This window comes from Lampetra fluviatilis, chromosome 54 (assembly GCF_964198595.1).
Source record: "Lampetra fluviatilis chromosome 54, kcLamFluv1.1, whole genome shotgun sequence".
In the NCBI taxonomy this organism is placed as follows: Eukaryota; Metazoa; Chordata; class Hyperoartia; order Petromyzontiformes; family Petromyzontidae; genus Lampetra; species Lampetra fluviatilis.
In genome coordinates, this window is record NC_136328.1 from 6,867,538 (window position 1) to 6,894,610 (window position 27,073).

The 27,073-nt window shown below is 51.4% G+C and overlaps 1 protein-coding gene across 1 annotated transcript; it reads right to left on the reverse strand.

Annotated features, from left to right (window-relative positions):
• Nucleotides 1-839: 839 nt before the first annotated feature.
• ACOT8 (acyl-CoA thioesterase 8) lies at nt 840-23,942 on the reverse strand. The gene is made up of 7 exons (XM_078879454.1): nt 23,896-23,942; nt 23,134-23,336; nt 18,704-18,929; nt 17,876-18,033; nt 16,945-17,136; nt 6,349-6,435; nt 840-4,833 (listed from the first exon to the last, which is right to left on the reverse strand). Exons 1-7 carry the CDS (start codon nt 23,940-23,942, stop codon nt 4,703-4,705), a joined length of 1,044 nt encoding a protein of 347 aa, XP_078735580.1. The 3' UTR covers nt 840-4,702.
• Between the last annotated feature and the right edge of the window lie 3,131 nt (nt 23,943-27,073).

The following is a 27,073-nucleotide window of genomic DNA, read 5'->3' on the forward strand; positions in this document are numbered from 1 at the left end:
GTATAATGTATAAGCGAATGAATGTATCACTGCTGTATTTCTGCCCAGGGGTAATTGGTTCTAGATTTGAAGCTTTCGTGACTGCAAGGATTCATACTCTTAGGTTTTTTTCGGTAAAGTCACGTAGAAGGGAAATAATAAAACATCATAAAATACAATTCTCACGACGTTTCGGCCACAACGCAAGCAGCCGTCCCTCAGGTGAAGAAAAATTCATTTGTCAAGGCGCCCTTCCCCCTCTAACCCAGCTTAAATATACGCTGCCAAGCTTGGTGGTGTTCATTCAGACGCTGTCTTTCCGACAGACCTGTTCTTCACCTGAGGACGGCTGCTTGCGTTGTGGCCGAAACGTCGTGAGAATTGTATTTTATGATGTTTATTATTATTATTTTATTATTTCCCTTCTACGTGACTTTACCGAAAGAACCAAGAAGATCAAGCAGCAATTGTTCACCCAGCGCTTGGATCGAAAGACGAGTCGCTTTAAAATAATATTTAAAAACACTTTTTTTTTTAAACACGCTTTAATGAAATGTACCCTTACTAGTAATGGCAGAACTCCACGACTCCAAAAAGTGGCCCCGAGGCTTGCCACAACGTAAGGAACTGTGGTAATTTACAGCCAACGTCAGTTGACCGTGGACAATTAGACCCAAGCCGAAACACAACATATAAAAAAGAATGTAAAAAAAAAATTATGACTTAAGTATACAGTCGATACCACAGTTTGCAGTCGATACCACATTGGGAAGTGGGTTAAATTTGAGTTACAATATTTGAGGATACGACAACGACAACAACGACAACAGAGTGAGTTAAATGGAAGCATGTAAAAAGAATAACTCTTTGCGATTGTTTTTTTTATTTAGATCGTCATCAGCAGCGTTACAATTTTATAAAAATTATTCACGATTTAATATCAACGCGTGGGCGGTTGAACACGGAGGCTTTCGCGACCAATATCATCCATAATACAGTTTTTTTTGGATTAGAGCGTGTAAATATATAAATGTGTCGTTAAAACCCGCCACCACCCGACACAGCCAACTAGTAAGGGTTGTCACGTAAACAGAACGTGGCCAATTTGTCACTAGTACAGCACTAGCGTGTAGTGTATAGCAGTGTAGTGTATAGTAGTGTAGTGTATAGTAGTGTATAGTAGTGTAGTGTATAGTGTAGTGTATAGTAGTATAGTGTATAGTAGTGTAATGTATAGTAGTGTAATGTATAGTAGTGTAGTGTATAATGTAGTGCATTGTGTAATGTATAGTCGTGTAGTGTATAGTAGTGTAGTGTATAGTAGTGTAGTGTATAGTGGAGTGTGTAGTGTAGTGTATAGTAGTGTATAGTGTAGTGTATAGTGTAGTGTATAGTAGTGTATAGTAGTGTATAGTGTAGTGTCTAGTAGTGTAGTGTATAGTAGTATATAGTGTAGTGTATAGTAGTGTAGTGTATAGTAATGTAGTGTATAGTGTGGTGTATAGTAGTGTAGTGTATAGTGTAGTAGTGTATAGTAGTATAGTGTATAGTAGTGTAGTGTATAGTAGTGTATAGTAGTGTAGTGTATAGTGTAGTGTACTAGTACAGCACTAACCGGTGTGTTGGAGAGCCAAGCCACAACATTTACAATCTGAGTACGACGTTTCGCCAGTAATTACAACCAGCTTCATCAGGCTACTTGTAATTACTGCCACGTTCCGTTTACATGACAACCCTTACTAGTTTGGCTGTGTCGGGTGGTGGCGGGTTTAACGACACATTCATACATTTACGCAAAGTTTGGAAAGCAAGTATACGTTTTGTTTGAATCGACAGGCAGCAGTTGTATACTTTATGCACTTCTCACTTGAATTTTTTTTTCTTTACTTTAAAACAATTTTCCTTTTCCCGCTCCCCCTCCCACATCACGGGGCCACTATAAATCGTGGCCGTCAGCGTGACGCTACGAGACGAAGCATCCAATGGGATTCCTCAGAGCGCAGCAACGACCCTTCAGTGTCAACCGTACAACCGACCCGCGGAAGCGGATATCACAGGGCTACCTTTGAGAGGCCCGTGGAACACTCGGCGCTCCACACGCGGATGGTGGGTCTCTGCGTGGTGAGTCTGTGGGTCTATGGGTCTCTGTGTGGTGAGTCTGTGGGTCTATGGGTCTATGTGTGGTGAGTCTGTGGGTTTATGGGTCTCTGTGTGGTGAGTCTGGGTCTATGGGTCTCTGTGTGGTGAGTCTGTTGGTCTATGGGTCTCTGTGTGGTGAGTCTGTGGGTCTATGGGTCTCTGTGTGGTGAGTCTATGGATCTATGGGTCTCTGTGTGGTGAGTCTGTGGGTCTATGGGTCTCTGTGTGGTGAGTCTGTGGGTCTATGGGTCTCTGTGTGGTGAGTCTGTGGGTCTCTGTGTGGTGGGTCTATGGGTCTCTGTGTAGTGAGTCTATGGGTCTCTGTGTGGTGAGTCTGTGGGTCTCTGTGTGGTGAGTCTGTGGGTCTCTGTGTGGTGGGTCTATGGGTCTCTGTGTGGTGAGTCTGTGGGTCTCTGTGTGGCGAGTCTATGGGTCTCTGTGTGGTGAGTCTATGGGTCTCTGTGTGGCGAGTCTATGGGTCTCTGTGTAGTGAGTCTATGGGTCTCTGTGTGGGGAGTCTATGGGTCTCTGTGTGGTGAGTCTATGGGTCTCTGTGGCGAGTCTGTGGGTCTCTGTGTGATGGGTCTGTGTGGCGATTCAGCGAATGGTGACGATCCGTTTTGAGAATCCGTCTGTCGACTGCTTCAGCCCGTGCCGCGGGGTTGAGCGGTGTCCACCTCCAGTGGCCGCAGGGGGTGAACGTGAGAACCCATGAACGCAAAGCGTACGAATCGAAAAACTTGAATAACCCACGGGCACCTTGCCAACACCCCCCCCCCACCCCCCACCAGTGTGTCGACTGCCAAACCCCATCCAGCTGTGGCCAGCACGCGTCATTTCACTCCACGTGTTTTTTGTTCCGCTAGGCCGGGTTGTTTTTTTGAACGGCGAGCGCGGCGGCCGCCGATCCGTGTTCAGGATGCCCCGAGTTTACGTTGGAATGGCCCTGCGATCAACTCCTGCACTCCGCTCCTGAGCAATTTTTCTCGCTCGTGCCGCTGTCCGGCTCTACGATGAGCGTGTGCGGCTGTACGATGAGCGTGTGCGGCTGTACGAGGAGCGTGTGCGGCTGTACGAGGAGCGTGTGCGGCTGTACGATGAGCGTGTGCGGCTGTACGAGGAGCGTGTGCGGCTGTACGAGGAGCGTGTGCGGCTGTACGAGGAGCGTGTGCGGCTGTACGATGAGCGTGTGCGGCTGTACGATGAGCGTGTGCGGCTGTACGATGAGCGTGTCCGGCTATACGATGAGCGTGCGCGGCTGTACGATGAGCGTGTGCGGCTGTACGATGAGCGTGCGCGGCTGTACGATGAGCGTGTGCGGCTGTACGATGAGTGTGTGCAGCTGTACGATGAGCGTGTGCGGCTGTACGATGAGCGTGTCCGGCTGTACGATGAGCGTGTCCGGCTGTACGATGAGCGTGTCCGGCTTCGTGCGGCGTGTTACTCCGAGCGCTGGAACTGAACTATTCGGATCGGCCCGCCCTATCGGGGTAGTCCTCTCCGCACCGATACACGTGTCCATTAGTCGATCGCGCGCGAAGCGATTATTTGCCGTTTGTACTGTCCGGAGGATTCTGCACTGGAGATCACCGCACGAATCGCATTGGGGCAAACGAAAAAAACGTGATTCTCAAATCGGATCGAGGGGCTCAATTGTGATCGGTGTGGTGACTCCAATGTCGGCCACGGCGGCTTTTGTGGTCTTGATCTCTGGGTGGGCGAGATGAGTCGGTGGTTGGGTGGGGCGAGGTGAGTGCGGAAGTAAAGTGAGTGGACGAGTAGGATGAACAAGTGGGTGCGGTGAGTGGGGAGCGGCAGTGGAGAGGTTAGGGCGCTGCGCTTCGAACCCGGCGATCCAGGTTCGACTCCCGCTCTTGGCCAACACCGGTGACGATTATATTATCTGCACCGGTTATGGGCCTCCCGTAGGTCGACTCAGCCTCAAATGAGCACCTCGTGCAGTGTGTAAACATCGCCAATAGGGAGACAAAGGCGGCCGGGCGTGGTGCTGGACACCCACCCCCCCGTGTCCCGTGACGGCCTTCATAGGTGCTCGCTAACAGGACTTGCCCCGACAATCTGCTAAGGCTACACAGGTAAACTTTGTCTCTGTGAGTGGTGAGTGTGTGGTGAATGTGGTGGGCGAGCGAACGGGCGACCGAGTGAGTGCTGAGTGAGTGTGTGGTGAATGTGGTGGGCGAGTGTGCGGTGGATGTGGTGGGCGAGCGAGTGAGTGGTGTGTGGTAGATGTGGTGGATGAGCGAACGAGCGAGCGAGTGGTGAGTGAGTGTGGATGTGGTGGGTGAGTGAGTGGTGGGTGAGTGAGTGGTGGGTGAGTGAGTGGTGGGTGAGTGAGTGGTGGGTGAGTGTGCGGTGGATGTGGTGGGTGAGTGAGTGGTGGGTGAGTGAGTGGTGGGTGAGTGTGCGGTGAATGTGCTGAGTGAGTGTGCGGTGAATGTGGTGGATGAGCGAACGGGCGAGTGAGCAGGCGAGCGAGCGAGTGCGTGCGATGGAACGAGCCGGCGAGGATTGGGCGGCGTTCCAACTCTGAGCCGCGGCCGCCGGGGGCTCGGACTCGGGGCCTTCACAGTTTGCTGGCTGGGGCGGCTCCCGGCGCCTTCTGGCGCAGGCGGAAGACCCCCTCCTGGGCGCAGGACACTGCCAGCGTCCCGTCCCTCCTCCACAAGCGGCCCAGCACCAGGCCTCGGCTGCTGCCTGCGGGCACACCAAAGGGCCGACCGACCGCCGGCGTTACGTCAACAAAGTTGGCGGCCCAAAACTATCCGGCGGCTCGCAAGCGGTCGCGAAAAGCGCGCTCGCCGGATAGTTTTCGCGCGGCGAAGTACGGTCAAACAAAAGGTCCGGCGGGGGGCTGTACACGCTGCGTACGCGTGTGCGTGTGTGTGTGTGTACACGTGTACACACACACACACGTGTACACACACAGACACGTGTGTGTGTGTACACACACGTGTCTGTGTGTCTCGGTCATCTCAGTCAGTCGACCCGTGGCACCTGCGGGGTCTGCCCCGTGACCTCCTGCCGGCGGGCGTTCGACACTTCACGTGGCCTCAAGGTGCACATGGCCTGGCACAAGCGTCGTGGTGACATCACCGCCACTTAGTGGCGAATGGCGGTTGTTGTTGTTGTTGGGTGTGTGTGTGGGTGTGTGTGTGGGTGTGCGTACACGTGTCTGTGTCTGTGTGTGTTGGCACAGTAGGGGGCACAGGTGGTGCACCGGGCGGTCATCTCAGTCAGTCGACCCGTGGCACTTGCTGGGTCTGCCCCGTGACCTCCTGCCGGCGGGCGTTCGACACTTCACGTGGCCTTAACGTGCACCTAGCCTGGAACAAGCGACGTGGTGACGTCACCGCCACTTAGTGGCGAATGGCGGTTGTTGTTGTTGTTGTGCACACGTATGTTTGTATGCTGGATCTAAACATTCAGACTGATCTGCTTACGATCCATCCGGGTTTATCCAGGTTAATGACGACACACAGTGCCGATGTCTCACAGCGTGTGCGTGTGGGTGAGCAGCAGAGTGGCGTTTAGCTCGATGCGCTACAAACCCGGTGACCCGAGTTCGATTCCTGCTCCCGGCCACCAACACCAGTGACAGATTAACTGAACCAGTCGACCTCCCCAAGGTCGACTCAGCCACGTGACCACGATGAGAACATGCAAACTCCAAATATACAGCAGGTGTCAGGGTCAGGATCAAACCCACCAGGCGAGGTAGTTAACATCTCGTCACCGCGGCAACATACATCACCCCCACATCACCACTCCTACATCACCACCACATCATCACTCCTACATCACCCCCAAATCACCACATCACCCCCCACATCGCTGCTATGAAGCAGCACTTCTGCCTTTGACAACAGACATTCTAAAGTCGAGTCTCACGGCCGGCAGCCAAAGTGTTCCCATCTACATCAAGATGTCGTTATGGTCAGAGCCGATAACGCCACCACACATCATTGCTGACGCGTTGTGCCCTCTGACAGATCCTGCACAGTAGAGACATGCAGCGACCTCTACCATCTCTCACACAGAGAGCCATAGCCTTCCGACAGGAGACCCACACACTCACACAGAGACCCATACTCACACAGATCCACACACTCACACAGAGAGCCGTACACTCACACAGAGACCCACACACTCACACAAGAGACCCACACACTCACACACAGAGACCCACAGGCTGCCCGAACAACATCTCACCATCTGGCCTCAGGTCCTCCCCGTGGTCACCGTCGCGTTCGTGGAGGCCATTCCAACGCCTGCCCCGGCGGTCGAACGTCCCCCACCCTGCGCACGGGAAGAACCGAACGCAGCCGCCATCGCCCAATGGCCCACCTGCGCCCCCCCCCCACCACCACCAACACTCTCCCGTCTCCTCTACCGCGAAATTGTCGGCGTCAAGACGCGCTCAACCCCCACCCCAAAACAACTTCCTTTTAATCGAGTCGCCGAAGTCAGCGGCTTCCGTCTCTCCGGCGCGCACGGCAACGCCGGTCGTCGTTACACTCGGCACTCCCATCTCTCTACTCTTCCAAAAGCGGTTTCCGCGGCACACCGCAAAACCTGACCCCGCCAAACAGACGCGTCTCTTGACCCCCCCCAATCACCACCCACCCCTCCGGCATTCCGGACGTCACTGCCTAAGGACACGAAAGTCCACGACCGCGCCGACCTCCACTCCGATAACTGCGATCCTCCTCCTCCGCATTGTGGCCACAGCCGCAGTGACTGATAGCGGCTGGCCGCACGTCCGCTCGCAGTGTGGCTGCAGCCGTCGGCGACTCTAAAACCAAAACTCCGCAGCACAAACGAAATCGTCCGTCGAACGGAGGTCGGCGCGAGCGTATAAAATGAGCCGCGTGGACGTCAATGACTAGCGATCGCTCGCGCACGCGAGCGGTTGGGGAGTGCCCCTCGAAAAAGGTACTTGGCCTACTCTTCCACGCGGACGGCCAGACGTCATCGAAGCCGTGCGAGCACCCAGACCGCACGTGGCGGCGGGAGAGAGGAGTTAAGGTTCAATTGCCATTTTACGAATGTATCTTGATTTACGGCAAGTGAAATGCATCTCAACCGGTTCCGCACGGTTGTCTACCGCCAGTTTCACCAAAACCCGCAATTGACCAGCGTGGGGAAGTATGGAAAAAACAACCCCCTCCGTGGTGCGCAAAAAAAAAAATCGCCCCCTCCTTCCCGTCTTTGTCTCTAGACGTAAAATAAACTCGACTTTAAACTACAAACTATTTTTATTTGACCACGTAAGACGCACTGAGCTATGTGCAGCTCTTTTTCAGAAGCGATCTGCCCACGAATGATAGCCCAACAAAGTGGCTTATCACGTGGAAATGTTTCGCAGCCAATATGAACCTTATGGGGCTCTCGCATAAACTGCGTTGCGACGTCATTTTATGTCCGTCGAAGACGAACGACACGGCGATCTATTCCTCTCGACGAGCTCTACACGATGCGCTAATCAAAGTTTCAAAGTTTTGTTTGTGACTACGGCAATTTTGTCAACGACGGGTGCTTGGTGAAGAAAGGAGAGGTTTGATTTCTGGTGGGTCGCGGCGTTTTTGTGCGCGGTGGGACGAAGTCGCCAAAAATAAATAAATTAATTGCGATTTTTACTTCCATTTATTCAATGACTCTAAATGCATGATTCGAATTGTGGAGGGAAAAGCCGGGAGGACCCAGAGAAAATCCACGCGACCACGGGGAGAACATGCACACTCAAAATATACAGCAGGCGTCGGGCAAGAACCCACGACCTTCCCTGTACACCAGGCGAGGTAGTCAACATCTCACCACCTCGGCGCTCTGCCCCCATTGTTTCAACTGCCGCGCCCGGAGGTTGGATCGAACCGGCGAGCTCCGGTGCGCTCGCGTTGTCCCACGGCGACCGGTGTCACGAGTGCGATGCAGGCGAATGAACATTTGAGGAAGTATGAAAACAACACGTAGAAAATACTTCTGGCAGTGGTGGGAGTTCGAATGCCAGCGGGCCCCGCCATTGAGGGCAGGACAGGGGAGGTATTTGACACGGCCAGCAGTCGGAAGAGAAAATAACCGGGCGTTTAGCGGCTGGGAGCGAACTTTTGTCCGAGAAAATGCCACAATTTGCTTAATGAGCATCAATTAGTAGCTCATGCAGCTTTTATCCTGGTCCACAAAATCAAGGCTCCACCACTCTCACATGGGCTCCAGACTTTGAGCCAAGCGCTTATTGACGGCAAAAAAAACAGACCTCGCTTTGTTTCGCGAACAACATTTTTTTTTTTTCGCCAACGGACGCTCGCGGACGCCCACGCTGTGGGCAACAGAGGGCGGTGCAGCCAGATCCGCTGTTGTACCGTACCGCTACGCTCCCACGTCCACGGCCCCCCCCGCCCCCCCGCCTTCAGCAACACGTGCTGATCAGCACGCAGTGGGGGGCGTGGAGGGTAAGGGTTGTTTGACCATACTTCCTCTTACTTGATACAGCAAGCGTGCTGTGACGGTTCCACCTGAAGACGGAAGCTTGTTTTGCCTCCGAAACGTCGTGATTTTTATTTTATTTTTATTTTACTTTTATTAATTTAAATTTTTTATCTACGTGACTTTACCGAAAAAAACCTAAGAACATACTTCCATACTCTGGAATTCCCTCCCCATCGTCGTTAATCCCAGGCTCATATAAAGTGCAGTACAACACCACATTTTTGCTGCTCAGGCCCCCAATGCCGCCCGCAACGTAGCCCCGCAGAAACCCGACAGCGCTCTGGGCTTTCTTTTTTTTTACTTACGCATGGCGGTCGCCCATCCAAGCATTATCGAGGCTCAAGCCCCGCTTAGCTTCCGAGCTGCGATGAGATCGGGCGCATTCCACGTGATTTAGTCGGAGGCGCGTGTGTAAAAAAACGAAACGCACGCACGAACACGTGTAGCTGCGCACGTGTACGTACGTATATAGTCTGCCCTGGAGGCTAAGGGAGGGGGTGGGGGGGTTACCCACAACTTGGCATGGACTTCAATAACTCCTCGGGGAGCCACGAGAAGCGGTTTTGTGGAGAGCGCCACCACGAACACCGCCGGCGCGCGGCTGTGTTGTATTAACCGAGGAATGCCGCGCGATGGGAATTCACGATTTTTTCTTTTTTGCCGTAACGCCTTTTATTGCCATTGATGCGCCCGCACGCGCGCGATAATAACGCTCCTGGCGACGCGAACGCCGAGCGTCAGGTGTGCATCGCGACCCGCCAGATCAACAAACTGGCCACACTGATAAAAGGGTCGCCCCAAAAACTGAAGGTACTCAAACCAGACGAAAAACAATTAGTTTAAAAAAAAAAATGCGAAAGACTTTTGACCCCCCGACAGCTACCCGTCAGAATCCGTGCTGCTAATGAATGCTTCTCATTCAGACGCTGTCTTTCCGACAGACCTGTTCTTCACCTGAGGATGGCTGCTTGCGTTGTGGCCGAAACGTCATGAGAATTATTTTATTATGTTTGATTTCTATTATTTTATTATTTCCCTTCTACGTGACTTTACCGAAAGAACCAAGAAGATGAATCCCTGCAGTCACGAAAGATTTAAATCGAAAAATGCTTCTGAAGACAACACGCATTGTGGAAAGCGTTACACAATCCACACGGAGGCATGACTTATAGCCAACTAGTTTATAAGTTGCCATCACGGTGGTTTCTCCTCTACTACATACACGCCACACACACGACAATCGCACAAACACTACACAGTGCATCCACACACCACAAAAACAATCGCACAACCACCGCACACACACACACGACAATCGCACAAACACTACACACAGTGCATCCACACACCACAAAAACAATCGCACAACCACCACACACACACACGACAATCACACAAACACTACACACAGTGCATCCACACACCACAAAAACCATCGCACAACCACCGCACACACACACACACGACAATCGCACAAACACTACACACAGTGCATCCACACACCACAAAAACAATCGCACAACCACCGCACACACACACACACGACAATCGCACAAACACTACACACAGTGCATCCACACACCACAAAGACAACCGCACAACCACCGCACACACACACACGACAATCGCACAAACACTACACACAGTGCATCCACACACCACAAAGACAACCGCACAACCACCGCACACACACCAAAGACACACACACCAAATAAAAAGACAAAGATCTCCCCGTATAGCCTTCACAGTCTGTTGGGGCAAGTGCTGTTAGCGAGCAGCACCTATGAAGGCCGGCACGGCACACGAGGGGGGTGGATAGCCAACACCTTCGTCTCCCTAGTGGCGATGTTTACACACCGCACCGGGTACTCATTTGAAGCCGAGTCCACCTAGGGGAGGCCCAGGACCGGTTCAGATCATCGTCACCGGCGTTGGCCGTGAGCGGTATTTGAACTCGTGTCGCCGGGTTCGGAGCGCAGCGTAGCGCTAACCGCTGCACCGCCGCTCCCCACCGGGCCTACCTCTGTGAGGCGGCCGGGTCTTAGAGAGCGAGATGACATCACTAGGGTCCCACAAACCCAAACCCTGCCAAGTGCCGTGTTTACACAACTGCAATTCATGGCCTTCGACTGCGCGTGTGTGCATGCGCGTGTATGTGGGGGGGGGGAGCGGTGGTGTAGCGGTTAGCGCGCTGTTCTATGAACCCGGCGACCCGAGTTCGATTCCCGCTCATGGCCAACACCGGTGACGATTATCTGAAACGGTCCTGGGCTTCCCCTAGGTCGACTCAGCCTCAAATGAGTACCTGGTGAGGTGCGTAAAGATCGCCACTAGGGTGACAAAGGCGGCCGGGCGTGGTGCTGGATACCCACCCCCTCGTGTGCTGTGCCGGCCTTCACAGGTGCTCGCTAACAGCACTTGCCCCAACAGTCTGTTCAGGCTATAAGGGGAATCTTTGTCTTTTACGTGTGCAGCGATCGTGAATGTATGCAGTGCGCGTGTATGTGTGGGCGTGTGTGTAGTTGGTGTATGTAGTGTGTGTTTGTGGTGCGTGCGACGCGTGTATACCACAGTGCATGTGTGGATCGCGTTACGTGTGGCGTTTGTAATACTTGCTGTAGTGCGCGTGCACGTGTGTTCACTGTGCGTCGGTGCTCGCTGACAGCACTTGCCTAAAACAAGTCTGCATGGCTATATTGGGGGTCGTGGTCTTCGTCGTGCGTGGATCTTAGCGGTGGCTCGCGCACTGCGCCACGAACCGGATGACCTGAGTTTGGTTCCTGGCCACGGTCAGTGGCGAGTGATATCGGTACTGGCCCAGGGCTTCGCGGACAAACAAGTTGCTGGTGCAGGGTGTAAACATCAGCACTTGTGCGACATGGCGGCCTTAATAGGTGCTCGCTAACAACACTTGCCCCAATAGTCTAAAAAAAAACGAGGGATCTTTGTCTTTGTAAGCGTACGACTTTGCGTGACGTCATTGATGATGATGACGTTAATGACAATGACGACGATGTCAATTACAATGACAGTCGTGAGAATTCCGACGACGACGACGACCACCGCATGAACAGTGGCTGGAGGAGTCAAGGGTCAAGAGGAGCTGCCTGACCACAGAAAAAGGAGGGCGTCTGAAAAAAAACAACGGTCCCAGGGAGACAGAAGCTTGTTCTTCCCCTCCCCTCGCCCTTGCGGACGGCAATTAATGCGCTTGGCGGACCGTGAATTAATTACGGACAAAAAACCCTAATTAGCGTGGGGGGGGGGGGTCGTGCGTGCCGCCCCCAAAATTTGGTTTTAATTGAGCGGCGAAAGAATGACGCACGGGCGACTTGCCGTGTGCGCTGTTTGCCCAATATTTTGCCAACCGCGGCTCGTTCACGTCGCCGCCCCCCACCCACCCCCTCGGTGTCGCCGTCGGCGCGCTCCGACCGCCCAGAGGTCGCAACCGGGTACCCGATACCCGTACCCTACCCGATACCCGGCTACCCGTACCCGGCCGGGTACTGGTAGCCGTTTGCGACCCTGGTACGGGTAGCCGCACGTGACTCACCCCAACCAATGAGTGAAAAGGCCGTGAGTCCCTGGTGAGTCACCGTTTGTCACTCATTTCCCAACCTCTTGTCTCTTCTCACAATTCAAGTTCCTAGAATCAACCCACCCGCGCATGCAACATGGCTTCATCCCAGAGGTCGCAATCGGGTACCCGATACCCGTACCCTACCCGATACCCGGCCGGGTACGGGTAGCCGGGTATCGGGTATGGTACGGGTACCCGTTTGCGACCCTGGTGCGGCCGGGTACGGGTACGGGTAAGGAATCAAAACCCGTTTGCGACCTCTGCTAACCCCTCGCCCTTCCGCTCGCTTGCACGCCGACGACACGAGCAAAACATCGCCACGATCATCACCACGTTTGCGTCGAACTTTCGTTGCTATTTGACCCCCACATTTTATCCAGACCTATTCCGGGAGCAACCCCTGGTGAGAGGCCCCGGGAGGGTGTGGGGAAACTCACAAGCCTCCCGCTGGGTGCTGTACAGTCGGAGTTTGTCCCAGTGGACAAGAAGGTCCCCTCGATGAGACTTCGGGTTTCAGAAAGGAAAACTCTCCACTGTTGTCTGTGCTTATGCGCCAAACAGCAGTTCAGAGTATTCGGCCTTTTTGTAGACGGTCGGTGCATGTCTCGACAGAGTGCCACCCACCGACTCCACAGTCTTACTGGGCGACTTCAATGCTCACGTGGGAAACGATGGAGATACCTGGAAAGGCGTGATTGGGAGGAATGCCCCCCCTGATCTGAACCCGAACAGTAAGATGAAATTGAGAAAAACAGAGATAACTTCAATCGCTCTGACAGCTACAGGCTTAGTGCGGCCTGGAAGCGTATTATTAAATAAATACAATTACAATTCCTTATAAGGGAAACAAATACCAATGAATAACAATTGAATGATTACCAATCTATATAATTACAATACCCTCCCTCTCTTTGCCTTGAATCACTGCACCAGATTGAATTGAATTAAATGATGACGTCACCCTGATGCTGCTCTATTTAAGACTGGAAGCAACAGGAGAGCTTCACCGTTCTTGCTCGATGAAGCTGATTGTAATTATCAGCAAAACGTCGTACTACTCACATTTTAAAATGTTGTTGATTCTCTCTTCAACACACCGGTGGGCTAAAGAAGTGAATTATTTTGTCCTTTGAAAAAACGTGACACATTTTTTACTGTTATATTATGAGTAAGATGTTATTGAAATTCTGCGCTAGTCACGGAATTTCAATAACAAACACCACGCTCGAACACAAGGATGTTCATAAGTGTACTTGGTACCTGAGTACCTTGGGCCTAAGGTCAATCATTGACTTTTTAGTCGTATCATCGGACCTAAGGCCGCATGTTCTGGACACTCGCGTGAAGAGAAGGGCAGAGCTGTCAGCTGATCACCACCTGGTGGTAAGTTGGATCCGACGCTTGGGGCACCGACCAGATAGACGCGGAAGGCCCAAACGAACAGTACGGGTTTTCTGGGAACGTCTGGCGGAAGACCCAGTGCAGAAAGATTTCAATTTCCACCTCCGGGAAAACGTCTCCTGCACTCCAGGGGAGGTCGTGGACATTGAGTCCGAGTGGACGATGCTCAGCACCTCGATTGTCCATGCAGCTGTGCAAAGCTGTGGCCATGGCGGCAACCCTAGGACCCGCTGGTGGACACCAGTGGTGAGAGCAGCTGTCAAGTTGAAGAAGGAGGCTTCTCCGAGCTATGCTCAGAGAAAGGTGTCACGACTCAATTGAGAGGCACTGGCTTGCCAAGAGGGTGGCAGTGGCAGCAGTCGCTGAAGCGAAAGCCCCCGGGGCGTGAGAGGAGTTTGGAGAGGACATGGAGAGGGACTACCGAGCAGCCTCAAAGATGTTCTGGCAAACCATCCGATGCCTTAGGAGGGGTCAACGGGACGTGGCCCAGGCTGTTCTCAGCAAGGGTGGTGGCGTAGCATTGAACTCAACTAAGGAGGTAGTCGTGAGGTGGCAGGGATACTTTGAGGAGCTCCTCAACCCGGTGGACATGACCCTCCTCTCAGGAGGCAGCCCTGGAAACAGGTGAGGGGGTTGGATCCATCACGGCTGCTGAAGACGCTGGGGCGGTCGCGGGCCTTCGTAGCGGCAAAACTGTCGGGGCGGACGAGTGTCGGGGTGTCGTGGCTAACACGCCTCTTCGACGTTGCTCCAACTACAGAGGAATCACACTTCTCAGCGTCACAGGTAAAGCCGATGCCTGAGGAGGCTGCGGCGGGTGGTCAAGCTTCAGATTCAGCAGGAAACAATGCGGATTCCGTCAGGGTCGTGGAACAATGGAGCGGCTCTTTTCCCTCTCACCAGATATTTGAGGGGTCATGGGAGCATGCTTTTCCAGGCGACCGCTGCTTTTGTAGACTTGGACCGTGTTCCCCGCAGTGTCTTGTGGGAGGTGCTGCGGGACTACGATGTACCGGTGCCACCTGCGTGTGCTATTCGGTCCCTCTATTCCCCGAGTGAGAGCTGCATCCGTATTCTTGGTGTTAAATGAAAGTCGTTCACTGTGGGCGTTGGACTCCGGCAAGGACGCGTCTCGCCTCCACTCCCGTTTGTCATTTTCACGGACAGGATATCAAGGCGCAGGCGAGGTATGGAGAGTATCCGGTACGGGGGCATGGAGGTGGCGTCGCTGCTTTTTGCAGACGACGTTGTCCTCTTTGCCTCGTCAGTCCGTGATCTCCGGCGTGCACTCGAACGGTTCGATGCCGAGTGTGAAGCGACTGGGGATGAGGATCAGTACCTCCAAATTTGAGGTCGTGGTTCACTCCCGAGAGACGGTGGCGTGCGCTCTTCAGCTGAACGGGGGGAACAGCTGCCCTTAGCGGAGGAGTTCAAGTGCCTCGGGGTCTCTTTCGCGAGTGATGGTAAGCGGGAGCGGGAGATCGGCCGGCAGATCGGCGCGACGTCCGCAGGGATGTGGGCGCTGTACCGTTCCGTGGTAGTGAAGCGGGAGCCGAGTTCTCGCACAAAGCTCTCGCGATTTACAGGTCCATCTACGTTCCCACCCTCACCTATGGCCGTGAGCTTTGGGTAATGACCGAATGGATGAGATCGCGGGTACAAGCGGCCGAAATGAGGTTTCTCCGCAGGGTTTGCCGGGCTCACTCCCCGTGATCGGGCGAGGAGCTCGGCAATCCGGGAGAGACTCAGCATCGAGTCGCTGCTCCGTCGGATCGAGAGGAGCCAGTTGAGGTGGTTCGAGCAGCTGATAAGGATGCGCCCCCCGGTAGGCTCCCTCTGGAACTCTACCGGGCAGCACGTTCCACTGGGAGAAGACCCCGGGGCCGGCTCGGGACACACTGGCGGGACTATGTCGCTCGACTGGCCTGGGAACGCCCGGGAACTCGCCAGGAAGAGCTGGAGTCTGTTGTCAGTGAAAAGGGAGGTCTGGACCACCCTGTACTCAATATGCTGCCGCGGCGACGCCAGCCAGGACAAGTGGATTGAGAAACTAACAAACGAACGAATACATATTGACGATCACAATCACTTGCAAGTATTGTTTGTTATAATATCGTAATAATTATTTACCGCCCTGGGGAGGTAACGGGAGACACGGGGGAGGTGAAGAGACAGGATGGGATGTAGAGGGAGGCAAGTGAAGGAGAAGATTAACAGAAAGAGAGAAGGGAGACATGGGAATAAGGGAGACGCGGGGAGGAGGATGGAGACTCTGGATTGTGAAGGGAGACGAGGGGAGACACTGGGAGGAAAAGGAACACTTGGAGAGATGGCAGACATGGGGATGAGAGGGGGTGCCACTGTGGCGAGATGTTAACTACCTCGCCTGGTATGCAGGAGGGTTTGATCCCGACCCTGACGCCTGCTGCTGTATATTTGGAGTTTGCGTGTTCTCCCCGTGGTCGTGTGGATTTTTCTCCGTGTCCTCCGGTTTTTCCCTCCACATTTAGAAACACGCGCTTAGAGTATTTGGCCGTTATAAATGTCCACGTGATAAGCCACTTCGTTGACCGATAGATTTTGGCTCGGTCGCTTCTGAACAAGAGCTATCGAGCTCAATGATCCTTACCTGGTCAAATTAAAACGGTGAAAATAAAAGAGTTTATGAGTTTAAGGCGTAGGGAGTTCATTTGACACCGTCTTCACTCGAGCTAACAACGGGGCAGCAAAGGTTGAATACTAACGATCTAGCCGACGGTGGCGATGATGATTCAGTTTCAGTTTCATTTATTTGGTATAGCCCTGTGAGCCATTCGGCTCTTGAATCGGGTGCAACCGCAACAAACAAAAGACAAAAACATAAACAAGAAAACATCTTCAAGTGACTGTGTGACTCAGTTTTGATTTAAAGCTTTCGTGACTGCAGGGATTCATATTCTTGGTTCTTTCGGTAAAGTCACGTAGAAGGGAAATAATAAAATAATGAAAATATCAAACAATAAAATTTCTCACGACGTTTCGACTGCAACACAAGCAATCATCATCATCATCACACCTGATGAGCATCATCATCACACCTCATGATGATTGCTTGTGTTGCAGTCGAAACGTCGTGACAATTTTTATTGTTTTATATTTTTATTATTTTATTATTTCTGTCTACGTGACTTTACCGAAAGAACCAAGAATATGTGACTAAGTGCAAACAGAAAATCCAGGGGAAAAAACCAGCAAAATATTCCAGAAAAAGCACCGTACACCAACGCTGTGTGCAAAAATCCCAGCGGGATGCAAGTTAACGACGATGATGGCAGCGAAACGGCGATGAAGCCACTGACCTGCCCAGGGGCTCTCGCACTCGTACAGCATCCACTCGTCGGCGCGGAACGGCGCGTGGAACCACATGGAGTGGTCGAGCGACGCCATGGACCTCACGGGCATGTGCACGTGCGGATGCCACGCCGTGCGCACAAACGAGTAGTCCGAGATGTACGCGGCCACGCAGCGGTGCATGTTCATGTCGCCCTCGCCTGGCGGGAGAAAACGCACGCGCAACAAAAACTTGACGTGCGGCAAGCAACGCACAGAGACGAGGTTTCTCCCACAGGCTCCGTGAGCGGGCAGCTGTCGAGGCCAGCACGGCGCACGAGGCGGGGTGGCGTAGGCCGCGTTCGCCGCGAGTTGTTAAACTACCTCGCCTGGTACACAGGAGGTCGTGGGTTCGATCCCGACCCTGCTGTATATATTTGAAGTTTGCGTGTCTCTCTCTCTCATCATCATCACGGTGGCTAGGAGATGTTAACTACCTCGCCTGGTACACAGGAGGTCGTGGGTTCGATCCCGACCCTGACGCCTGCCGCTGTATATCTGGATTTTGCGTGTCTCTCTCCCTGCGGTCGCGTGGATTTTTCTCCGAGTCCTCCGGCGTTTCCTTCCATATTTTTAGAATCAACGTGCATTTAGCGGATTTGGCTGCTATGAATTTCCACGTGACAAGCCACTTCGTTGGGCTATCATTTGTGGTCAGGTTGCTTCTGAAAAACAGCTACACAGCTCAGTGGGACTTACCCGGTAAAATAAAAAAAATGCAAAGTTAGTTTTAGTCATAGTAGTCGTCGTTACACTGCGCCACGTACCCATTCAAGGATGGGTTTCGATCTCCTATAACCGCGTTGTCTTTGTCGCTAGCGATCCCACTCGGAAACAAAGCGATGAAACAAAGGCCAGAGGTGAAGAGGTCGTTGACCCCCCCCCCCCCCCACCACCGACCTATGTGCCCCTTCGCCCGGACCCAGAAGAGCTGCCTGGGCTCGAGGGGGGTGCCGGGAACGTAGTCGATGGGAATCACGGGACGAATCTCGATGGGAACCTCTTTCGCCAGGATCTTGCTGAGGCCTAGTCGGTGTCGCTCGGACAGCAACGGGTCCCTGGGATAAAGGGGGGAGAGAAAGAAGAGGAGGGGGGAAAATAAAATAAAACACACAACACACGCAGCACGATCAATGTGGAAGCTGACCGCGGAACAGCAACAAACGTCGAACGCTCGTCACAAACGACGTTTGGCCTCGTTGCATAGCAAGCTCTTCGCTCGAGGGCAGGACGGGATGGATCGTAGGCAGGGCAGCCTGAATGTTTCAAGCCGACGCGTGCTCGGTAACAGCAATAAAAGACACCATTTGCCACTAAGTGGTGACGTCCATCATATGTACAGGCCTTCAGCGTCATCATCGTCATACTTCTCCATCCCATCAGCTCAAGAGCGACGATGGGGACGAATAAACAGAACGAATTTTACTGCACCGCCCGCTACTACCCAAAGCATAACCTCAGCGCACACGCGCACACACACACACACTCATAAAGCCTCACCGTGGCACCGTTACCGTATGGTTTCAAGCCGGCACCCACACCAACAAACGCACCCACGCACTGAGAAATCATCACCGTGCCATCGTTACTTTTACACATAAAAAAACTGGATAAACTCTGGACGGATGGGTAAGGCGACGGCAGGCAGCCCGAATGTTTCATGGTCGGCAACACGAGAAAAAAACACACGCGCCCCCCTCTGACAACTCGGCACTACGCTGGCATTACCGCATGGCCTTGTCGATGAGCTCTGCCCACGTGAGCAGGCTCTCTGGGAGCGGCACGTCGGGCATGCAGCACTGGTGCTCCATGGGGCTCGGCTGGTCCAGCTGGAAGGAGGCCTGGCACACGAAGATGGCGAGGCCGTGCTGCACGGCACGCACCGAGCGCACCGAGAAACTGCGGCCGTCGCGCACGAGGTCCACCTGGTAGAGAACCGGCACCCGCGGGTCTCCTGCAACGACACCGTGCCAGTGACGATGACGACGATGACGACGATGACGACGATGACGACGATGACGACGATGACGATGACGACAATGACGATGACGACGATGACGACGACGACGATGACGACAATGACGACAACAGCAGAAACGGCCGATTGATGAACACGCAAGTTTTCGTAACTAGTTTTTGGGTAGGCCCCCCGGCCGCCACCCCACCCCCCCTAGCCCCCCCCCCCGCGCCGCCCCCCCCCCCCCCCAGCTCCCCCTAATGATCTATACAAATTATTGTCGTGAAACCGTCCACCATCCGACACAGCCAAACAAATTAAATTGTCACGTGGCAAACAAGCGTTTAACGTGCGCCAATTTGTTATTGCAACTCGCCAGCGATTTCAAGAGCAATCCCCATGACCAATAGTCACTTCAGTTAATGAGCACGTAACGACGTTTCACGATCAACCATCATCTATCCACTGCTGGATGAACGCTATAATTTACTGCGTGGGATAGTGCTGTATAGGTCTTCGCACGTGTGCAGGTTCTAGCTTCATTGTTGATGTCACAGTACGATGAGAAATGGTGAAGATTCTAGATTTGAAGCTTTCGTGACTGCAAGGCTTTTTTCGGTAAAGTCACGTAGGTAAAAAATAAAATGAATAGAAGTAATAATATAAATAAAATAATAATAAATAACGACGTTTCGGAGGCAACACAAGCTTCCGTCTTCAGGTGGAACCGTCACAGCACGATTGCTGTATCTTTGGACTTCTCTCTTTACTTGATACAGCAATCGTGCTGTGACGGCTCCACCTGAAGACGGAAGCTTGTGTTGCCTCCGAAACGACGTGAACTATTATTATTTTATTTCTATTATTACTTATATTAATTTTATTTTTATTTGTTTACCTACGTGACTTTACCGAAAAAGCCTAAGAATAGAAATGGTGAAGGTTTGGGGAGGTCTGCATCCATCAGTGAATTAATCATGGCTGATGATCATGATGATTTAACGAGAAAAGGTCTCACTGAGTTTTAAGACCTTTTCAGGAGGGACCTGGTTACATTGCGACGGTTTGTCCAATTCATTTTGTAAGGATTGTGTTTTGGTGTTTGACTTGAAGTGCTTATACAACGTGATGGAAGAGACTCATTAATAATAATAACAACGGCATTTATTTACGCGGGAAAGCGTCACCGAGTCTCAAGACCTTTTTGGGAAGGATTCCTCAACATTCAGATGTTTGAAAATGCATTTCTTTAAGGAGTGTTTTCGTGTTTCACTTGACGCAAGTTAAAGGGCGCGATGAAAGAGAATGACGATCATGCTTAAGATGAATCATAATAACAACACAGTTTAGAAAGGTCGGAAAGAACCACTTCATCTCAAGGCTTGTTCTTAGTAGGTGGCAGAGTAGGCAGGCAGAGAAAGACGGAAGGAGGACAATCCTAGATTTGAAGCTTTCGTGACTGCAAGGATTCATACTCTTAGGGTTTTTTCGGTAAAGTCACGTAGGTAAAAATAAATAATAAAATAATTGAAATAATAATAGATATCAAATTCTAATTTTATTTCTAATAAAGTCACGTAGGTAAAAAATGAAATTAAAATTAATAAAAATTAAATAAAAATCACGACGTTTCGGAGGCAACACAAGTCTCCGTCATCAGGTGGGTGTTGCCTCCGAAACGTCGTGATTTTTATTTTATTAATTTAAATTTAATTTTTTACCTACGTGACTTTACCGAAAGAACTAAGAGTATGAATCCTTGCAGTTACGAAAGCTTCAAATCAGGAATAAAATTATTATTTTATTTCTATGATTATTTCTATTATTTTTATTTTGTATTTTTACCTACGTGACTTTACCGTAAAAAACCTAAGAGGAATGAGGACACGCAAGATCGCCGCGTCTGTAGAAACAAGTGAACCTGGAGGAGCCGCTAGTTATGATCTAAGGCAAGACACAGAAGCAGAAGGAAGGGAAAGAGTAGAGAGAGGAAAGGCAGGCAAAGGAATATATTGGTTAGGTCATCAAGGGGTTAAGAAATGAAATCCACAGCTTCCTATTAACAGAATAAGAATATGATAATAGGTTTTCCGTTTTTTTCTGGCAACAAAACAGGTGTGAAGATGTTAAAACACCAAACTGAAACCTTTTACAAGGAATCATGTCTGCATTAACCACAATACTTGTGGTCAGAATGCAAACAAAAAAAACACTGATCATAAATGCATTGTCCTTGAAACTGATTGGTTCACACCAGAGACAGCTTACTTTGAGCCTAGTCTCAAAACGGTGTTAGACCAGAGGACGCCAAAAGGCGTACAGCCCATAGACGATGCCACTATCAGAGTAATGAGAGCTCGGGGTGAGCATCTACATCATGGCACCTCCAGAGTATGTCTTTTGTTTGCATTCTGACCACAAGTATTGTGGTCAATGCAGACATGATTCCTTGTAAAAGGTTTCAGTTTGGTATTTTAACATCTTAACACAACTGTTTTGCTGCCAAAAAAAGGGGAAAACCTATTCTCATATGTTGGAACTGGCAAAGGAGGTCCCATGATGTAGCTGCTAACCCCAAGCTCTCATTACTCTGATAGTGGCATTGTCTTTGTGCTGTACGCCTTTTGGCGTCCTCTGGTCTAACACCGTTTGAGACGAGACTCGAAAGAAAGCTGTCTCTGGTGTGGACCAATCCGTTTCAAAGACAATGCATATATTATCGGAGTATGTTTTTTTGTTTGCATTCTGACCACAAGTATTGTGGTTAATGCAGACATGATTCCTTGTAAAAGGTTTCAGTTTGGTGTTTTAACATCTTAACACAACTGTTTTGTTGCCAGAAAAAAGGGGAAAACCTATTCTCATGTTTTGGTACTGGCAAAGGAGGTCCCAAGAAGAATAATTATATTTATGTGTACTGGAATCCGATACGCTATAAAGCTCTTTTTCACTGACGTCTGTAAGGCAGTGGTGGTCAGTACGTGGATAACGATCCACAGGTGGATCGCAAAACATATGTTGTGGATCTCAGGGTAAATTAGAACAAATGCAAAAATAAGCACATGAAACATTTCGTAACAGCTGATGACAAGTAAAAACCCCCAGCTAAGAATTTATATATTTAAAACAAACTTAACCTCTACCTATAGATAGCGCCGGTGCTTGGTATGTCTAGGGTATATTAAGGGGGCTATATCCGTCCGGGAAATTGTTCGTCGAAGCTTTCTGGCGGATAGCGGAGCCTGTTGAGAACCACCAGAAAATGGATCACTATGCCAGGTGTGTTGGCTACTGCCGCTGTATCGTAACAAAATACATCAACAAGGAAATAATTCTTATTTCAGACGCTGTCTTTCCGACAGACCTGTTCTTCACCTGAGGACGGCTGCTTGCGTTGTGACCGAAACGTCGTGAGAATTGTATTTTATTGTTTTATTTTTATTATTTTATTATTTCCCTTTTACGTGAATCCCTGCAGTTACGGAAGCTTTAAATCGAAAAAGGGAAATAATTATTTCAAAAATTTGTATCCCCACTTTTAAAAAAAGTTAATATTTTGCACATCCCATCAGCCAGATGGCGGATCCGAAGTGGATAATTTCAGCAGCATTGGTTCAACACAAGCGAAATTCTTTAACCAATTTCGACATCATAGCAACAGGGCTTGCCTGCCACAATGCCGGTGAACTGACGGGACGTTATAGTAGTCGGCGGACCGGGCCGGGCAGCTCTAAGTTAAAGGAGCTTGCCGATGCTCGCGCAGCGCGGCGGCATTCGAGACGCGTCAGCCAAAGGTCGCAAACGGGTTTTGATTCCTTACCCGTACCCGGCCGCACCAGGGTCGCAAACGGGTACCCGTACCCTACCCGATACCCGGCTACCCGTACCCGGCCGGGTATCGGGTAGGGTGCGGGTACCCGATTGCGACCTCTGGGATGAAGCCATGTTGCAGGCGCGGGTGGGTTGATTCTAGGAAATTGAATTGTGAGAAGAGACAAGACGTTGGGAAATGAGTGACAAACGGTTACGCACCAGTGACTCACGGCCTACCTGTACCCGGCCGCACCAGGGTCGCAAACGGGTACCCGTACCCGGCCGGGTACGGGTAGCCGGGTATCGGGTAGGGTACGGGTATCGACCTCTGGCATCAGCCCCGGCATCGCGCCGTGATGCGCCGCGTCAGCCCCCCCCGACCACGCACCTGGACGTACGAAGTAGCAGTGGAGCGAGTGTGCGTGGAGGCCCTTGGCCACCGTGAGCCCGGCCGCCACCAGCGCCTGCCCCACGATCTGCCCGCCAAACAGCGTTTTCGACCGTGGCACCCAGGGATGCGACCCCCTATGCATGCACATGGACAAAAGAGATATCCCCCGGTGTAGCTTTAACAGGACGCTGAGGTTGGTGCTGATCGGAGGCGCGGGGGAAGGACAACAAACTAAACACCAAAAGCGGTTCTAAAAAAAATGAGTTTTCAATCTAGCGGCTCTGAAGGCCGGCACGGCACACGAGGCGGTGGGTTGCTCGCACCACGCCCGGCCGCCTTTGTCTCCCTAGTGGAAATTATGTTTACACATCGCACCAGGTACCTATTTGAGGCTGAGTCGACCTAAGGGAGGCCCAAGACCGGTTCAAATAATCGTCACCGGTGTTAGCCGTGAGCGGGAAACAAACCCGGGTCGCCAAGTTCGTAGCGCGGCGTGCTACCCGCTACACTACCACTCACCAGTATACAAATGCACCACCACCATCAGAATCAGCGTCGATTTGACGTTTGCCCCAATCTGTAGGGGTAAGGCTGCTGCCGACGAAGCCCCATTATCAACTTCATCGCCTGCCATGAACTATTCACTGCTGGACTGTTATGCGGTATAACGATCCACTAAGTGGTTGTATCAATCCCTGGACGACCTTACTCAATGTAGCTCTCGTTTCAGGCGTTCACTTGGTCAAATTTAATTTTCACTTTTGGTCGCTCAGGGCGCCCTCTGCCGCCGTATTTTGTTTTTCCATGACCACGTTTTAACTTTAAACACTCTGTAGAGGCAAGCGCTGTTTGTGAGCGCCTATTTAGGCTGTGGTGGCACTTGCGTTCGTGAAGTCTCTATCCTTGTGTGTCTATCTCAATGAGCGTCTGTCTCTGTATCTGCATCTGTGTACTGTCAACGCATGTCTCTTCACAGGTTCGACTTTTTGGGGGGGACCAAATCTTCCAGGGGGTCTGGGGGTCCCCCCCCCCCCAGAAAAAAAATATAAATTTAAAAACTAATTTCCTGTCTAAAATATTACAAAATTCACTAACACAAACAACAATGTCTAATAGTGTATTGTATTACATTGCTCTGTTTTAATTTTTTTTACCTTTTCTTGTTTCATTGTATGCAATGGCAGTGATTAGGGATTAATAAAGTACAAGCATAACCACAATCAAATAAACAGAAATCTATTTTATAGCAATATATTGGGGGGGGGGACATTTTGAATATTATAATTACTGCCTTGGCGTCCTGCATTTGTGTCTGGGTGTCTTTCCCTCTCATTGTGTGGATCGCATTGTCCCTCTTTCTGTCTGTCTCTGGGAGCCTCCTTCCCTTGTCTGCACACATCCCCGCTGAGTCGTCAGACAGCCGTGCAGATAGACACATACACACAAAACACATAAGGACAAAGTCACACACACACACAGGCACGCAGACCCATGAAGACAAGCAATATACTACACACAAGCGCACGCACACATGCAAAGACACACAGGGACATGCGGACATGTCGACATAAACACACGTATGCATACACACACAGGTACACAAAGACACGCACACAGACATACAAAGACAAAGATCCACCGTATAGGCTGTAAAAAAACTGCGGGGCAAGTGCCGTTAGCGAGTAGCATCACGCCCGACTTACAGATATGTGGACAAAAAGACACTGCACAGGAACACACATACACACGGATACATACACACATACGTGTACGTGTGTCAGTGTGTCTACACACGTGTGTCAGTGTGTGTGTCAGTGTGTACGTGTGTCTGTGTGTGTGTGTGTGTCAGTGTCTACGATCCATCCTGGGTTAACCAGGCTGGATTGTGTGAGGAGCTCACAAGTCCTTGAAAGATCTGGGCAAAGTCCCATCGGTGAGCTCCTCCGGCAGGCAAGGCTGCGTTGGCTGGGTCATGTAGCCCGCATGCCCAGCCACCGCATGCCTAAACAGCTTTTGTTCGGCCGGATCGAGGGGGCTAAACGGGCGCGGCACGGGCTGGAGAAGAGATGGAGTGATGTGGTACAGGAGGACGTGGAGCTGAGTGGACTTGCCGATGACTGGTACCAGCGGTGTCAAGATCGGCCTCTGTGGAGGAGGCTCGTGAAGGACGCTACTGGGCAGTTGGAGGCAGTCGCCCTCCAACAACAACGGAGGGCGGAGGAGCGACGCTCACAATAACGAGCGGAGCGCCGGGTGGCTAAAGCACAGCAAGTTGGTACAGTAGGGGGTACAGGTGGTCATCTCGGTCATCTCGGTCAGTCGACCCGTGGCACCTGGGTCTGCCCCGTGACCTCCTGCCAGAGGGCGTTCGACACTTCACGTGGCCTCAAGGTGCACTTGGCCTGGCACAAGCGTCGTGGTGACGTCACCGCCACTTAGTGGCGAATGGCGGTTGTTGTTGTTGTGTATGTGTCAGTGTGTGTGTCAGTGTGTACGTGTGTCTGTGTGTGTGTGTGTCAGTGTGTGTATGTCAGTGTGTGTGTGTATCTGTGTGTGTGTGTGTACGTGTGTCTGTGTGTACGTGTGTCTGTGTGTGTGTGTGTCAGTGTGTGTGTGTGTCAGTGTGTGTGTGTCAGTGTGTGTGTGTATCTGTGTGTGTGTGTACGTGTGTCAGTGTGTGTCTATGTGTACGTGTGTCAGTGTGTGTGTCAGTGTGTGTGTCAGTGTGTCTGTGTGTCAGTGTGTCTGTGTGTCAGTGTGTGTGTCTGTGTGTGTGTCAGTGTGTGTGTGTCTGTGTGTGTCTGTGTGTGTGTCTGTGTGTGTCTGTGTGTGTGTCAGTGTGTCTGTGTGTGTGTCAATGTGTGTGTCTGTGTGTGTGTGTGTCAGTGTGTGTGTGTCTGTGTGTCAGTGTGTGTGTCTGTGTGTGTGTCTGTGTGTGTGTGTGTCAGTGTGTGTGTGTGTCTGTGTGTCAGTGTGTGTGTCAGTGTGCCTGTGTGTGTCAGTGTGTGTGTCAGTGTGTGTGTCTGTGTGAGTGTCAGTGTGTGTGTGTTTGTGTGTGTCTGTGTGTGTGTCTGTGTGTGTCTGTGTGTGTGTCAGTGTGTCTGTGTGTGTGTCAGTTTGTGTGTCAGTGTGTGTGTCTGTGTGTGTGTATGTCAGTGTGTGTGTGTCTGTGTGTCTGTGTGTGTGTCTGTGTGTGTGTATGTCAGTGTGTGTGTGTCTGTGTGTCAGTGTGTGTGTCTGTGTGTGTGTCTGTGTGTGTGTGTGTCAGTGTGTGTGTCAGTGTGTGTGTGTGTCAGTGTGTGTGTGTCAGTGTGTGTGTGTGTCAGTGTGTCTGTGTGTGTGTCAGTGTGTGTATGTGTGTGTCAGTGTGTGTCAGTGTGTGTGTGTCAGTGTATCTGTGTCTGTGTGTGTGTCTGTGTGTGTGTCAGTGTGCAATGCGCACTGTCCCCAGCAGACAGCGCCTGTGCCTCAGCGTGGCATCCGTGGGTCACTGTAGTACAGTACAGTGCACTGTACCCGGTATGATGAAGACACAAAACATTAACATTGAAACTTCCCCATACACAACACCACCACCACCAACAACACCGCCACCACCAACAACACCACCACCAACAACACCACCACCAACAACACCGCCACCACCAACACCACCACCACCAACAACACCACCACCACCAACAACACCACCACCACCAACAACACCAACAACAACACCACCACCACCACCACCAACAACATCAACATCACCACCACCACCAACATGTTATCCGTCCCCTTTTTAAATTTGATCGAAGACGCAAATCATTAACATCGCGGTTAAATTCCGCATCTTTAACAAGATGATAACCTCCCCCCCCCCCCTCGTTAACAACCACGTTAACATTAACATCTTGTTAACGACTAACACACATTTCGCTTTTGCTGCTCGCCAGAC

Excerpts from the sequence above, each read along its gene's own strand:
- ACOT8 (XM_078879454.1), bottom strand. The coding sequence starts at position 23,942 with ATGGAAAAACAAAATACGGCGGCAGAGGGCGCCCTGAGCGACCAAAA. Across the intron at positions 23,337-23,895 it reads GGCGCCCTGAGCGACCAAAA|CACCAACCTCAGCGTCCTGT; the intron begins GTGAAAATTAAA and ends GCCTCCGATCAG. Across the intron at positions 18,930-23,133 it reads CTGCTACTTCGTACGTCCAG|GAGACCCGCGGGTGCCGGTT; the intron begins GTGCGTGGTCGG and ends GTGTCGTTGCAG.